Raw genomic sequence first — 16336 nt, 5'->3', positions numbered from 1 at the left:
GCCCAATTAGTACTATACCATGGCTGATTCAGTGGCCCTCAGGTAGAGAGCCTGTGAAACGCTGATTTAATGTCCAAGTAGTAAGCAAAGTCTAATCCACATCAGTGCAAAACGCTGTTGTCTCTGTGACTTATGAACAGAGTAGCGATAAATACAAATAAGCAAAGAATGCATATCCTTTTATATGCTAGTATGAAGCTGGATAGGGTATTAACTGGTCTACTAATCAAGAAAAAAAAATACTACACATCCACTTTAGCAGGGCAATTGAAATGTTAGAGTATCCAACAAAGCCAATTCTTAATTATGGGAAACATAGTAACAGCTTGGCAAATAATGGAGTCCCATACACTAATGCTGCTCGATGAAGCTACTGCTTCAGCACTGTACAACACACTCCTGGAGCTCATCTGCAAATAGCTACGTTGATACTGGTCTACTGCAAAACACCTCCTCTCTTCAAAGTTGCAAAGGCACCAGGCAGTGAACGGTTAAAAGCCTTAAAGTCAACTGAGTGTAAGGGCTTCAACATGGAGCGTTTCAAGCTTTGCGTTAAGGATGGCCAACAGCGCATTCAGGCAGCAGGTACTCCTCCACTCCAGTCAGTTGATTGGGTGGTTTGAATGATTTCCCAACTTCTATTTGGACTGAAGTCAATCCAGAAAGCGCCACCTTCTAAAGAGATATGTCTGTAGGGCAATAACATAGTGTCCACTGATGAGAATTACTCAATATTTGTTATGTCACTCTTGAAAGGACCGCCTTTTACAGCGGTGTAAGAGACAGCTGCTGAAGATGAATTTCATTGAGATTTTTGTCGCTGGGAATCTCAGCACAGCTGCAGTGCACGGGCTATATGCAGCAGCACCGTCGCGAGCAAAGATTTCATCTGTTGGCACAAAGACTCAGTGCAGGTGGTGTGAGCTATAATTTACCAGACAACTTCCATGTCTACCAGGACACTACGAGATAATCACGTAACAGGCCAAGGGGCAAGGGAACTAAGAGGCTGCAAAATGAGGCTCTGAAATATCAGTTGCTTTTATTTCTATTATTTGAGGGCTGCAGAACTTTAAGAAGTCAAACATCTCACTTAAGTAATTTTCACTGCACACAATTTATTACTACTTCAGTCACAGAAAAAACACAAAGAAAAAAATTAAAGAGTTCCCTCTTCTTTAGTGCTAGACATAACCTTCCAGCAGAAATCTTATAATGCAGAGATGACCTTTTTTTGATGCTTGCACAAAATCTCTGATCTCATTAAAGGATAATCTAGTTTTTGACTGAAAAGGTAGATTCTCAGCATCATTCTCAGGTTTGTGTTGGGGAGGTCAGTAGCTTATAACTGATGCCATAGACTTCTAAAGTATCCTGCTGATCTGTTACTGTTTTCGTTTGTAAAAATAGCTTCACTCTGTGAACCTCCTAGTTAAATGTGTTAACTCTTGGTAATATGCATTTTTAAATCCTACAGTGGGCTTTTGAAGCAACATAAACAATTGTATTAAAAAAAAAAGAATCCTGATCATTTAAGCTTTTATTTGCCTATACTGACTGCAATGCCACTTAAAAATGTAATAGCTGAAATGAAGTATATATGCTCTTGCCAATGTTGACATGTTCTGAATATGGCATTATGCTTCTAATCTAAGACACATTAGTAGCAAGTGTTCCTGTTATTAATTTATATTTGGCCTTTGACGATGCCAGGTTTAACACTCCAGGTCCTAAAACTGTCCTCATCTGACATGCTGCTATTTACTGTTTGCCTATACATCTGTAACAGGTGCACCTGCATTGCTATAATGCATTTTACTGTCATCCCACCATTATTTGATATCATAGTTATTCCATAACTACAGCCTTAATTTTATAGTAACATTTAGGAGGATAAAGCAGTCACTAAACACAAAAGGCTAATTATTGTGCATTATTTCACTCCAACAGACTTCCCCCCCCCCCACCCTTAGTTCAGGCACAAACAATAAATTAGCTTAACTGCACTGATGATAATGAATCATTATAATTAAGTATAATTCTCCATTAACCTTTTGGACATTTTTGTGCCTTTGAAGGTAAATTAAAAAAAAAAAAAAAAGAAAGACTGGACTTGTGCCATATTAATTATATTAATGAAAAAATAATCTTCGTTTTATTTTTAACAAGTTTTTCAAACAGCCAAGGGGATGAACCCGGGAAAGAATGACAGACTTGACAGAATGTATGTCATGTGGATTCTCTCTATCAGTCTTCGCAACCTTACTGTACATCACCTTCATTAAACTGTGAAACACTGGGGATGCTGATCAGCTACAGTGATGCAGGCCTTTATTAAGCAACACGCCATCCTGTCATTATGTGAGAGAGAATATAATACATTTTAAGTTGACAGCAAACATTAATGATTCAAAAAATGAAAGCTGCCTACAGTACCTGCCGCCTGTAATATTTTAGATCAGTAAAGGTGATCCCCAGAGCCAAAACAGCACGCAGACACCACTACGTTGCTACAGGAAGTGCAATGCAGGAGCCAGTTGGTAAAATCCTACCAACAGTTAATCCATCCACCACACAATTAATATTAAGATCAAACCTTTTTTTTCCTCCGCACTATGAAAAAGTCATCGACGTAAATTATCTATTCTGTTACTAGCTTGAAATTACTGCAGGAACTCTAGTGATTAAAATAAATCTTCAATATTTCCATATAAGCTGGTTCCTCAATCAGCTCCTAGCAGCATCAGGAATAATACATGATGGAAAAATGAAGCTACAGCAGCTGAGACCCATGCTACAAGCCAGACAACAACCCACAGGATACTCCAGCTACTCAGAAACAATTAGGACTTTGGAGCCAGAAAGTCATCCACTTACAGCCTTGACTCATAATAGCTACAGGACATATGAATTATCCATATCTATTCCACTTTACCAAGAAATCAAAACAAGATAAGAGCAATTACAATATGCAAACAGAAATTGGTGGATACAATGGCAGGCTGCAAATATTTAAAACATGACAAAAAGACATAAGAATCCTCATGCATGCTCCACCAGAGAGAACAATATACCCGAGAACACTGACAGTTCTGCGTTAGATGGGTATCTCATGGCACGAACATCTTATTTAAAAAGCATCACATGTAGCGTTTCTCCCCCCACCCCTGCCGCCTAAGGGGAGCATTTTAAGCACTTCTTCCAAACTGGAGGCAGAGGGTGAGCGCCCAGGAGCAGGTCCAGATTGCGGTTCCTCTCGGCAGGCTCCGAGCAAAGTTTGCCTCGCTTCACAAGTTGCCAGAACTTTCAGGTAATGCTCCGTTTTGCCGAATGCAAACATGCAGAAATCCTCAGCCCTCACGTTATGCTCCAGAGATTACCAGGGAACTGCTTGCTTTTTCCCTTTATGAATTGTAGCCAGCAGAAGCTGTGGATTTGATGTATTGCCGTCTATTTTTACACAAGCAGCAGTGGCGGCGGCGGCAGCAGCAGTTCACACAGTCCTGCATAAACTCCGTTCTCATGGTTCATCCTGTTGTCTCTGTCGTACAGTAGGATTTAACCATTTGTTGGACTACTTGGATTCACTGAGAACCCTGCCCCACGGGACATTAACTGCTGGGTAATTTTTCCAGTACAACAAGAAGCAAGGAAACATCTATTTCCAGAAATCTCTTTTAAAAGCATCTAAAACAAAACAACGGGGCATTCATTTTTGCGTGTGTGTGTTTGAATCCTGCAGCTGATAAACAAGGAAAAAGCCTCCAACAGAGCACAGTGAAACAAGCAATTACAATATGAAATCATTAGTTAATTTTAACTTCTTTTTTGGGGAAAAAGAAATGTTATTCTTATTTTAAAATAAACATGGCATTTTTCCAATCAGGCCACTAAACGCCACTGGAAAGACTTCAGACACTGATTCATATCAATATCTTAGAGCATAAATATTGCATATGACGGGAAAGCGAGCCAGAGGCACATGAAAATAGTTTCCAACTGCAGAAGATACTGATGACAGGAGCTAAGCTTTGATTTGCTCAAGGCATCACAGAGTAACCTTAAAATAGCAAACTTACTGGAGTTAAGATAAGATTCAGACTTGTTTGCAAAGTATTCCACCTAGTACATCTCAGCATTTTTCTTGCAAAAGAGAAAGAAAAAAAACCCCAACCAAACAAAAAGCCACCAGCGACCTGCAGCACGCCTGCGCGCCAGACACTGCCCACGCCGCTCGCGGCACCCGGCTCACCTCTATGTCACTCCAGACAGAGTCCTGGTTGCACATGTCCCACGCCATCCAGCTCCCGAACGCCAGCGGTGAAGCTCGCAAACTACAATCCAGAGCCGGGCAGGGAGCACACACGCATGCAGGCAACGAGCCCCTCACTGAGAGTGAACTGAAGGCACCTGTCTTACTACTGTTCCCAGTCACATGACAAAGCTATTAAAAAGTAGGCTGGGCTGTCACTCATCCAGCCTTCTTGTGCTGCTGCTAAAACTAGTGACGTCACTCAGAGGCAGACCTAGGCTTACGTGAAGTAAATCTTTTCAAAAACCACTCAGACCTTTGAGGCTTCAGCACCACGCTGTGATTAAAATCAGATTTCCGTGCCACACCCCCTAAATTGTGCCCCTGCCATACAATAACTCTGATCCTTCACAGCCTTTTTTTAATTTCTTTCTTCCTTTTTTCTTCCCCCCCCCCCAAAAAAAAACAAACAGCAGACAAAGCTGTATTTATTATAAAGAAAAAAGTGAAGTAACTCCAAGCAGCACTGGAGCATGTGGGCTCTGAATAGACCCATTCTAACCTCTCCAGGCAGCCCCGGAGCCAGCAGCAGCTCCCGGCACCGCTTCCCTCTCAAAGCCTCTTGCAGGGTCCTGGAAAAGTTGCAACGCATTATAATAATTTTTTCGCTAACAGATTTTACACCTTGCAAAGTATTTTTACGTACGTCAGGCTAATAATTTCTGAGTGCTGACTGCAACTAGAGCTAGTTTTTCCGCAAGCAAATGCATCGTCAAAAAAAAAAAAAAAAAAAAGTGCATTTCCCAGTAATGGAGAAAGTATAGATAAGAAAACTTCATATAGGTACCTCACCTGCTACAAAGAAGCAGCCTGATCCTGTTTCCAGCTAAATTACAGTGTTTCTTAGCTGCTGTTTAATCATTTCTGTGGCTCAGTGTACTCACCCTAGAAACCAGTGTTATTACATACAACTGCCACAGTCCTGCCCATAACAGTTCGGATGCCTTTCTGCATTTTCCTATAAGTACTATCGCCTCCGTGCTGCCTTCGGGTACATTTCTGTGCAAGCACCCTGCACCAGCCCCTCTGACCCGCACTGGACATTTTCCCACCAAAAACAAAAAAAGCTCTGGTCATGTGGCAGCACAGACACACTATTAACAGGAGTGTTTCTTCCTTTAAGCCTTTTACAGCTCTCTCGCGGAGACAATAGGGGCGGCTGCAGGTGCAACTGGTTTATGACGGCACCACGCACTGAATGCAGAACTAACTCCAGGTACCAAGCAGAGCGGCAAACCACCTCCCACAACAGGGCGGGGAGGGGAGCAAAACAGGTCTTCTTTAACTATTCCCACCTGCCTGTGTGTTTTCTTAAGTTGTATTTTTTTAATTAGCTAGGTTCAAAAGTCTCGCAGAATGTAAGCACTGGATCAGTCCCGCTGACGGGCTACCGGGCGCTGTCGCGAAACTGTAATTGGTCATTCTGCCCGTCATGAAATATTCATTTCCGTTGTTATTTGCAAACCTGAATATTCTAAAGGCTAAATGGGTACAATTATGCGATATTGCTGAGAGAAAAAATAAATAAAAAGAAGTACAGCTCTTGAAATAGCCTTTCTCCCCCCAGATATTAAAAACTTCAGAAACTGCAGTAAGTCTCAGATATAGTCTTCACTTATTTGTGTTCCTTTGTAATTTATTATTGCCAGTTCTGATAAAATGTACAGTTTTCCCTGCTTGTGCTTAACTTGCAAATCACATCACACTGTCATATTTTCAGCAAGCACAGATGACAAAAATGGCATTGTTTTTACTTTACTTAATTAAAAAAAAACACGGCAAAATACCGAATGACTACAGAAAGCCTTTCCTACAAATAATTAAATTAACGGTATTACTTTGCTCACACGATGCAAAAAAAACCTAATTTCCTTCCCAATTATATGCTGATTTAATGATAAAACTGCAGTAAATTATTAAGATGTGGGGCAAAGGTCAGCACCTCTGGCCCCCGCACAGTCAGCTGTGAAATAAAGCTGGGCACCTGCCTGCCTCCAGTGGAGTCGCTTCTTATTAATTATTATCTGTGGATCCATGGTTGGTGGAATATCCTCCTTCAATACCTACTTATAACTGTGTTCATTGACTGTACCGAATCCATCATCTTTTTTTTTTTCCCCTGAAGTTTCATTCACACCTTTTATAGAAATGTATTTACACTGGAACATTTTATATCGCTGTTTGGGATATTTTGACCTGCTGGTGTTGTTTCTATTTTCTACATTTCCACTTCACCGCTTTTCCTTCAAATTAGCAAGTTAACTGATAAGTATAAACTGTAACCTTAGTGGTGCTTTCATATGAGCCTTAGAGTTTGGAGCACTTTCTTAATACATTGCAGACAGTGCAAGTGAGATCTAATAATAACTGAGATTCCTCCAGCGCCTTCTTACAGGCCTGTCCACAGTGCGGCTTGAAGCTGGCTGGCACTTCCAGCAGTACTCAGAAGGGATGGCAAGCAAGGCTCAAACAAGGGTTGCCCATCTCTTAGGAAGAACCGTTTTAATGGCATGGTCCAACTCAAGTCAGGTATAAATTTACTCATCACGATCCTTTTCAAATGTTTTAAATGTGTTTTTCTGAGAGTAGTGCATGTAATAGGAGAGAAGAGAGGAAGGCAGCTGCAGTGGTGTTACAGCTTGGAAGCCAGGCAGCCTCAGCGCACATCAACGAAGCGTCTGAGAATACAGCCAATATCCACACTACTGTCCCCCAGCGAAACCGTGTCTTCCAAAAATTTCCTGGTAGCTTCAGCAGTACTCTTCTCTTGTGTTTTGACAACATGAAAAAATTGCACAGACATCTTTTCCAGAGCAATATCTCAGTAGGCACATGTTATTTTGTTCCATAATAAACGCATATGAAGAAAAACCTCTCTCAGTTGGTAAAGTCTGCAGGTCCGTTTGACCCAGTCTTGGTCTGCTGAAATGTCTTTCATCAGACCACATCCCTGATCATTAGGCTTTCTCTGTTTTTAGGTTATTCTGTATCTACTCTCAGCAATTTCCAAATTTTGCCTTTTCCTCTTCAAAGACCATAATTCAGGAAAGTTCTGGCAAGCCTTCCAACAGCATTTGGGTACAAATTCCCAAATCCTGATACATCTTTTAACAGGATTAGAAGGTATGGCTGTCTGCAGTAACAACAGCAACGAGCAGAACTCAAAGACCAAAGTCTTCACTCCCTCTGTCCTTGACTTTTTTCTGAATTCATCATTCATTCTATCTCTTTCTCCTGCTCTCTCACTCACATTTTCATGGTCAGGTTTTTATTCCCTGTATCTCAAATTTCCCAAAGAAGCTATTGATTTTGGAGCCCCCTGATTCTGAGACCCCAAAGAAAGAATGTCTGTGCCAGCTTCTGAACTACAGTAGTTGCTAATGTTCAGCAAATTTAGCTACTTTTCCAGTGGAGTAAGGATGATTAGAATTGAATAAAAGAACAGTGTTGAAGGCCCAGCAAACTGAAGTTTACACACCAGTTTTCACATCAGTTAAACCCCTTCCACTTGAGTCTCCAAGAGTGAACAGCCTTATAGCAGAAGATAAGCCAACAGTGTATATAAAAGGCAAAACTGCACTCCAAAGGTATGTTAGAATGGCGTTCTATATAAAGTATATATACTCTGCTATTTTTTATTAGAAATCTTCCTTCTGTTCATCTTTATTCTTATTTTTTCCACAGTTCTTTTGTATTTGTTTTCCACTCCATTCTCTCTGTTCTGCTTCTATCCTATTTTTGTTTGTTTGTTTTTCTATGTTCTCAGCTTCTTTTCCTTATTTACCCAGTTCATCCTAACCAGAATATGCACTCAATAGCATAAGCCAGAGAGCCAAACTCCTTGAACTGCTGGGGTATTTTAAGAGGGTTAACCAAGTTCATGGTTCATTGGTAAAATGATTTTACAATGGAAAAAAACAGTATGTCCTCTCCAATTCTGCTAGGGCAGTTACAAACTGAGATTTTTTTTGCACAGACAAATCATGATGGTCCTCTGCACCAGCTCTCTGAAAGACTCACTCAGGTCTGGGCCAAATTTATTCGTGGCTCAGCTCTGGGCCACAGTTTGCTGTCTGAGCAGCTGTGTACTAGACAGTCCAAAAGAGCTTTCTCCCAGCACTAAGTCTTTCCTACGTTACTGACCTCAGGGAGAGTTTTTCCACATCTGCCTCCACATACTGTGGGCTCAAATAAACACCCCTGAATGCCCCTGGAAATTATTTGCTTCTTCACACGTGAATGGCCCTGGCTGAATATTCACTATTAAGTGAAGATTAGCTGATTATCAGTGTTAACCAGGGTTGCACACATACTATTTGTAACTCAGTGGTTGCCGGAAGACCTCCCAGGATTGCCTAGGTAAAGTAAGAATATGGGTGCCCGCTGAAAGTAATCTTCCTAAATCTTCTCATACCTCTGAACATCTCCCTCTTCACAAACATATTTGAGTTACTCATTACTAACACAAGAAAAGCAAAGCCGCTCCAGCTGACTACATAAAAATCCATTTATCACTTGTTTCCCCCAACATTTGGAGTACATGTTCTCCAGGACCCACATTTTCTATGATTTGCAGAAAAATCCAGCTTGTCAAGCCTGTTAAAAGCAGCGTGAACAATGTCTTTCACTCTGGTGTTACTGTTTCACAGAGAGACTAATCTGTAAAGGAGAATCTACATTTAAATTTATTGCCCCTATATGTTTGAGAAACTGAGCCATGCAAACACATCAGTTTCCGAGGGAAGCGCTGGTGGCTGCTTGAGCACAGACACCTGGGCAAGCAAAGGAGACAGATTCCTGTTTTGCACATTGGCAGAGCCTTCTATTCATGCACAACCACATCAAAATCACAGTCTGTCGCAGATTTTGATCGTCTCTCCTTCACTCACCTCACCACTGATATTTCCTTGGAACAACAGGAATCATAAAGTTCTTTCCCCCCCCCCCCCCCCCTTCTCCTTCAGTGCTTTTAAGTCCCTGGGAAGAGTACAAATCCTGCTCGTGTCTGATGTTGAGCAGAGCAGACCCAGGGCACAGGCTTCTGGCAAGTTCTCAGCTTGCACTGGTTTTCTGCGGCTGGAGGGGGATGCCCCCGCGCTTAGAGGCAGTACCTTTCCATGGCCATTCCCCAGCCCGCCAGTGGCACGCGGGAACGTCTGCCCGCAGACAAGCAATTGTCTCGTCCAGCCCTCACTGCAAAAGGCAGAATTTGGGAAAGCTTCGGGGACACAACTTCTGTTTGTAGCTCTGTAGGGCCCTGGGAAAGCCCACCTGGATTCTTCGCGACACCCCAATTGCCATCCACCTTGCACCACTTCCCTGGGGTGCCCACAGTATTTCACTGGAGCTCTTGTCTCCCCACTTGTTTATCATTAACACCAACCTAGTTCGTACTGACTTTTTCTGAGAGGGATCTGACCAGGATAATCCCAGGAGCAATCAACGTGGATTTGGTATCTCAGAGTGCATAAAAGATTCCTTGATGCAACCCTTAAGCAATTTGCTGGGAGCCAAGCCTGTTCCAAAGATACTATCTAAAGTACTCCTGAGAAATTTACATTAGTTTATGAACTTTTTGGACAGGGACTGTGACTCCTTCAATGTCTATCCAACGGTATAAAGCCTATATCCAGGAAAGCTTCTTTGTAACAACCCCTAAATTTATCTCAGTTTTTACAGATGAGCCCTTCCATGGAGAGTCACTCGCTGAGACTGCTATCTGACCGTCAATTAAACTCAGTTTTGGGCTTGGTTTGTCACATTTAGCCATTGAACTGAGATCTCCCAGCCTGATGGGAAGCTGTGGGGTCCTAACTGCCCTAGGGTAGCACAGCACGTTCGCCTGCTAGCCCCACTTCAGGCAGTACTGTAGCTGAGGGGAGGAAAAATTCCCATACTTCCCCAACATACTCTATCTGTTCTTGAAAATGGCTGGGAAAGCGATTGCAGTGGAGTGCTCACAAGTCTGCAGCACAGTATTGGAAAGAACACTAACCTTTAAATACTCTAAAATCAAATCTTGTTTTACACAAAACTGCTATGGTAAAGTCGATGTGAATGAAGCACCTTTGAGTGAAGGAACAGAGGGAAAGGCAGTGGACAGCTTTAGTGCCTCCTAGCAATTTTTTTTAATAAACTAGAAATGACAGACAGCCTTACCAACACATCTCTCATCTTCAAATAAGACTTTCTTCAGACACAGCTCTGTGGAACTGAGTCAGCCTTTTTTCTTGGGCCTCGCTTCTGGCATTTTTTTGTATTAAAACAAAGTATAATGTGGAAATAATTCTGAATTGGAGTCATCTGATCTGATTCTAGTAACACAGGCCACAGAAACACTCTGCTGCAATTTGAAGCACACAATATCAAATGAAGATATCACACAAAAGAACTGGAGATTTTTTTTTTAAACCTGCTTAAGTACCAAATAACCCTTTATATGGCTATGCCTGGCTGCTGAAGAAGGCAAGCTCCTTTGGAGAAGGTGGTAGGAAAGGTACCGGTGCTCCGTCCGCTCAGCAGCTAGCATGCTGTGTGGCCTCGCAGAGTCCTGCAGTCCAGAAAACGTTTCCTATCTCAGACATGACACCCCACTTCCCCAAGACGGTCAAGGATAAGCCAAGGGTCACCTCGCTGCAATGGCCAGTGCAGTCTCACACAGACCAGGCTCCTGAAAGATCAGCTTCACATGACCTCTTAACTAGTAGTTCCTGCCAGCCAAAATCAAGCCCAGGAGTTATTTTTAGCCAGAACTCCTCATGAAGTGCAGTTAACTTGCAATATGCAAACTAGTGACTAGTGCTAGAGGAATCCCTATAGGTTTTGTGGTTCCACTCTGTGCTCAAAAGTCCAATTATTCATTTTTCTTGGATCTGCAATATTAATCTAAAAAAGTTGCACAAATGGCAAGAGATGTCACCCTCCCTCCATCCCCAGTTCAAATAACAGAAATGAAGGAAGATGAACATTTAGCTTGGGGTCACGAGCTGTCCCAAATTCAGCTGCAACCTTTGGAGGCTGACCCTTCCCAAGTGATGCTTTGGACCAGCAATTTGTCAGTACTTCCACCTTTGACCCGGGGCCAAACAAAACCAGTACAGAGACAGAATGGGGGAAATGTTAGCCATAGAAAGGTCTGGTCCAAATTACTTGCTTTTTTTCTTTTTTTTTTTTTTTAACCCCCAAATTTTTGCCTGATCTCTGTAAAAAAAAAACTCAGCAAAAGAGGGAGGTTAATGTGGCTGGAATGAGTCACTGCCCCAAATCCTTCTAAAGGGAACAGGAATTTTTAAATGGATTTAGGTGGGCTTTGGACCAGGCCTTGTCACTGAAGATGGGACTAAGACAGTTCAAAGCAGAAACTCCTCCACATCTTTCCTCCTTTTTTGCTTTGATGCTGCTCAGGCTTCACCAGCTTTCCCCTGCAAATGGGACAGGGATAAAGCACTGAGACTGCACCAGCTATCACCATTTTGGATATCTTTGTTTCTCAGGAATTTAGTATTTGCCAAACATCCCTTGCCCTGGGGCACTGGCGTAACTATTTTATAAATGGGTACCAGCAAAGATGCATATCTAGTTTTTTCCCAAAATGAGCTATGGCTGTATTTTCATTATTTCATGCCAATTGACAAATAAGACAAGTTTGCTATTTTCATGTTTGTCCCTAATGGATCTCTACCGTCGTAAAATTCCCCAACAATCTGACACAATTAAACATTATCTGTAGCCTCTGCTCTATTGAACTGCACATGCAGAATGGCAAGCCAAAACCATGTATTTAACCAAAAAGCATTAAAAGGACTGTGTAGCACTCCCACTAACATACAGCTTCACTAGACGGTACCTTTTCGCTTTTGCCCGTGGCTCACCCTTCCTCTCTGAGGAACACAGAACCAAGTAAAAATAAGAAACTGTCTGAATGGAAGATTATTTTAATTTAATGTTGCAAGTTGCTTAGGAAAAAATTTCCCAGAAAACCCAGACCAAAGAGCACTTCATCATAATATCATTACCAATTTATTAAACCAAGATTGCACACAACAGAGAAATGGCTATGACACATCCCCTGGGGTTTTCTGGAGGTAGACCTGCAGCTGTTTCATTCTCATATGCAGTCCTGTTTACAAAGACACGGAAAAATGTTTGTGCCTCAGCTCAATGCAATACAATATTACATTGTTTGCAGATTTTCGTTAAGGCAGAACAGGACTGTTCACAGTGAACCAGAGGCAGCTACTTTGGGCAAACAGAGCCACCACCTTTAAGGTAGAATGGGGGAAACACATGGTAGCTGTTAATTTGTATCCTGGACAATGCTATAAATCGAAGCATAGCTGACAATTCCTGCCCAGGAAACATGTTCAATTTCATCTCCCGTAAAAGAAGAGCAGGCACTAAATAGCAACACATTTTGATTTTCATTTAGCCACTTTAATGATAGGTGATGTTAGCAGAAAAGATCATTTATCTTCAGATTTATTTTATATGAGAGAAAAGGCCTTGCCAATTTTTTAAAATTCATTTACGCAAGTGAATAAATCTTCCCAAACAATAAGTGCGAAAGTCATATTTCTTTAACTTTGTTAAAATCTGAAAATGCTGATCTTAGAGTGAAATAGACGGTACCGGCATTTTAATCAAGAATATAAAGGCTCCTCTTCTAAATAAGAGGCATAGCTTTACTTCAAAAAAAAAAAAAAAAAAAAATCTCTCTGATTCAGAGAACAGTCTTTTTACACATTTTGTCAAAAATCTCTGACAATTCAGGAGAGACACGTGCAATTTCTGTATCACCTTCATTTTTAGATCAGTCCCAAAGTGAAGGCAAGCTAAAAATAGACTGAACCTAACCTTTCAAATATCTATACCGCTGCATACCAGAAACGCAAGCTTTCAGTGCCTCTCATGGCTTTCAGAGCCTTGTGCTGTGCTTGTCTTCTCCTCTAGTACATTATGCCATGTTGCATATTGCGCGGCAGCACAACAGCAGTTGCTAGTTGCAGTGTGCCGCGCAATATGCGGTACGTGTTCGTTCAGGACATGCAGCCGGAGCACAACAAGCAGCCTTCCCTCTTTGCAGTGCTGCTTGAGTTTACCACAAAGCACCGGCAAAACTGAACCTAATAACTGAGGACGTGAAAATGAAGCTGTGCCAACTGACCCAGGAGTTTTGCTTAGAAAAGCAAGCTTTCTGTTTTGCAACATACCACTCTATTAAAATATGAAGGGGAACAATAAGATCCTTTGTCTTATTGTTTGCTACGGGGCTTGCTGACACACTTCCACTCACTTAAAGATGAGTCTTTCTAACAGTATACTGAACTCACATTGACTGGTGTAGAATTACAATTGGGTTGAATAGGCGGTAACTATTTCTTTGCATTGCATTTTCTAAATTGTGGTTCTGCCTGGCCTTAACAGTATAGGTCAAATTCAACCCAAGCACAATCCCAGCAACTTCAGGTCAGTGGTACTTGAAAAATCAATAGCATTTAAGTTGATGAAGTTATAACAAGGGTGATTTTGGCCCAGGCCTCACAGATGCTTACTTTTGTTGTATATATTCTTCACTGGATCTTATGCTTCAGTGAGTATATTTTCATGTTTGCTACTGCTCAACACTCTTGTTTATCAGCTTCTGAAGCCACACGATGAGCTGGTACAGGAGAAATCTGTGCTAAACCAGGCTGTGGGACTGCCCTGGAGACTTTCAGTAGCTGTGACTTTTGCTTACATGAAATAAAAGATCACCCTCATACCAGTTGTTAGCTAGCTACTCCTTGGAAAAACTAGCAGGAACAAGCTCAAAAGGACTTGCTTTTCTTTGTTTACTGTCATACTGTACTACACCAGAGTCAAAAGTTGATCAAGACATTTTACTCTATCAAAAAAAGAACAAAATAACTTACACTGATCAAACAATGAAACAAAGAAGCATCAGACGCAATGAGTTCTTTCACAGAATTTTGGATGGAAAATGTCTTACCTGCTGACAGAGAAGCAAGAATAGCAAACAAAGGCATAGGAATAAAAACTATTCAATAAAATATCGATTTCATTATCACCACCTATTCAACTTAATTTTCTTGGCATCCATATCCCTAATGCAGGTTTGTGATAGATCGTACAATCACTTTTTAATTAAGCCCTACTGTGCTTTGTATTAAGAACAAGGCAGTAGACATTATGGCACAATATATCTACCAAAATATTTAATGCTTATCCTTTTCATTTTGGTATTTAAAAGTTGTTCTCTTAGGAGGTGGTATCAGTATTTAACAACATTCTTGACAGCAAGTATAAGAAACAAAAAGCTTCATACTTAATCTAGCCATGTCAAAACTGAAACCCCTTAAAATAATTGCTTTCTGAATATATGGTATTTCCATTGCATTATTTTATTATTACCCAGCTTTCAACATCTTAAGATGCAAAACTTGTCCTGTCTCTTACATACTGATGAGATACGAAGTAGCATGAGGTTAGAAAACTGACATTTGACCAATACAGTTGAATGGTATATGAAACAAATGTTATCATGTTACAAGAGATATTTAATAAGAAGCTGTAAAAGACTGGTAGCTTCCTGGGGTGGTGGTATTTTCTTTTTTTTTCAGTTCTTTTGGTATATTGCAGCTCAACTGCATGTGATGGGGCAGACCCTGTAAAAAAAATAACAGCTTTCCTTCCAGTAGAGTACTGGCACTTTTCAGAGGGCAACATTCACTTTAATTACTAAAATGTACCCACCTTCTTCTTCCAAGGAAGAAAAGACTGTTGTTGCATATATAATGTGGTTTTAGTTTTTAATGCCAGAAATGAATCAGTAAACATAGTTACATTATGGTATACTATTTCTTATTCTGTACCCATAGTAACCAAATTAATCTCAAGGCACTGCTGGCATTAATTCAATCTGAAGCTCATACTTTGGATTTCACATAGGTGCCTTCATCCTATTCTTCTTCTCAACTAATAAAATGTTAATATATGGCAATATATTTATTTCTGGTTCAGTTCAAGTTGAGGAGTGCAGTACTTTGCAGAAACCTAATTAATATCAATCATATATTACAAAGCTGAGGGATTTAGTACACAAGAAAATCTTGTGCTAGCACATGAGATGACCCAAGAGTTCCTTTCTAGCTGTAACTTCTTTGCTTCTAGGCTAGGGATGGCCGTTTTTCCCTTACCCTTCAATCTCCGTAACAAAAATCTGTAACATATGGCCAAGAACTACATGAAATACATCACATACCCTACAGAACTGGGAGGAGGGAGATCTTGGAGCATGAAATAGTAATGGCTGTCAGTACGGAGATGAGATGGGCCTGCACTGGCAATAAGCTAGATCTCACGGTGACCTAGCAGTGCTGCCTGCCACAACCCCCACTGCTGTTTTTTTTTGCACTGGAGCTTATCAGTCCCCAGCCAAAAAATTGCAGTTTTTAGTGAAAAGGCATCTCCACAGGCCAGAAATTATGCTTGAACTGCTCGGGAGACTCAGACAGCTCAACAACCATGGCTTGGCCATCCTATTCTACAACACGACAAATAAAAACCATAGTTCTTTTCTCAGGGCTTAATGAGGGCAACTGGAGACCTCAGGCATATTACCATCCCCAAGTCTCAAAACCTGCTGCACTGCCCTTGGTTAGGGAGGTTTCACAGCAAGGTTCAGGGGCAGTTCACATTTCTCAGAGCCTTTTTTTTCAGCTGCTTGCAGTCTCACTGAGTCTCAGGAGCACTAGTGCCCCCAAGCAGTTTGGTGCTTTGCAAATCCCCACCTACAAGAAACTATTCTGCCAACTCTCAGATTGACCCACCACAGACAGAGCAATAGGGCCAGATTCTGTCACCCTGATTCAGCCCGTGCAGTGAGCAGTCCCGTCAAAACAGCAAGACGACTTGAGGAGTAAAGGAGATACTTGTGGCCAAGCGGAGGGAGCATGGGGGAACCCAGAGCCCACGGGGTGAAATTCTGCACTCCTGCAAGACACAAGTTTACGCTGGCACTGTTCT

The 16336-nt window shown here is 41.4% G+C and overlaps 1 protein-coding gene across 3 annotated transcripts in view; it reads right to left on the bottom strand.

Moving 5' to 3' along the window:
• Positions 1-16336, bottom strand: part of PPARGC1A (PPARG coactivator 1 alpha) — a 379831-nt gene that overhangs the window by 64224 nt on the left and 299271 nt on the right. Inside the window, exon 1 of one of the 3 annotated variants that reach the window (XM_026120509.2) lies at positions 4253-4441. The exons of the other annotated variants lie outside the window; for them this stretch is intronic. Within the exon in view, the coding sequence (XP_025976294.2) occupies positions 4253-4300 (48 nt within the window). The 5' untranslated portion in view covers positions 4301-4441. Of the gene's footprint in view, positions 1-4252; positions 4442-16336 lie in introns of those variants that run through there. 3 annotated transcript variants of the gene reach the window in all.

Source organism: Dromaius novaehollandiae, chromosome 4 (assembly GCF_036370855.1).
Source record: "Dromaius novaehollandiae isolate bDroNov1 chromosome 4, bDroNov1.hap1, whole genome shotgun sequence".
In the NCBI taxonomy this organism is placed as follows: Eukaryota; Metazoa; Chordata; class Aves; order Casuariiformes; family Dromaiidae; genus Dromaius; species Dromaius novaehollandiae.
The sequence above is the reverse complement of the archived record's forward strand: the minus strand, read 5'-3'. Positions and strand labels throughout refer to the sequence as shown.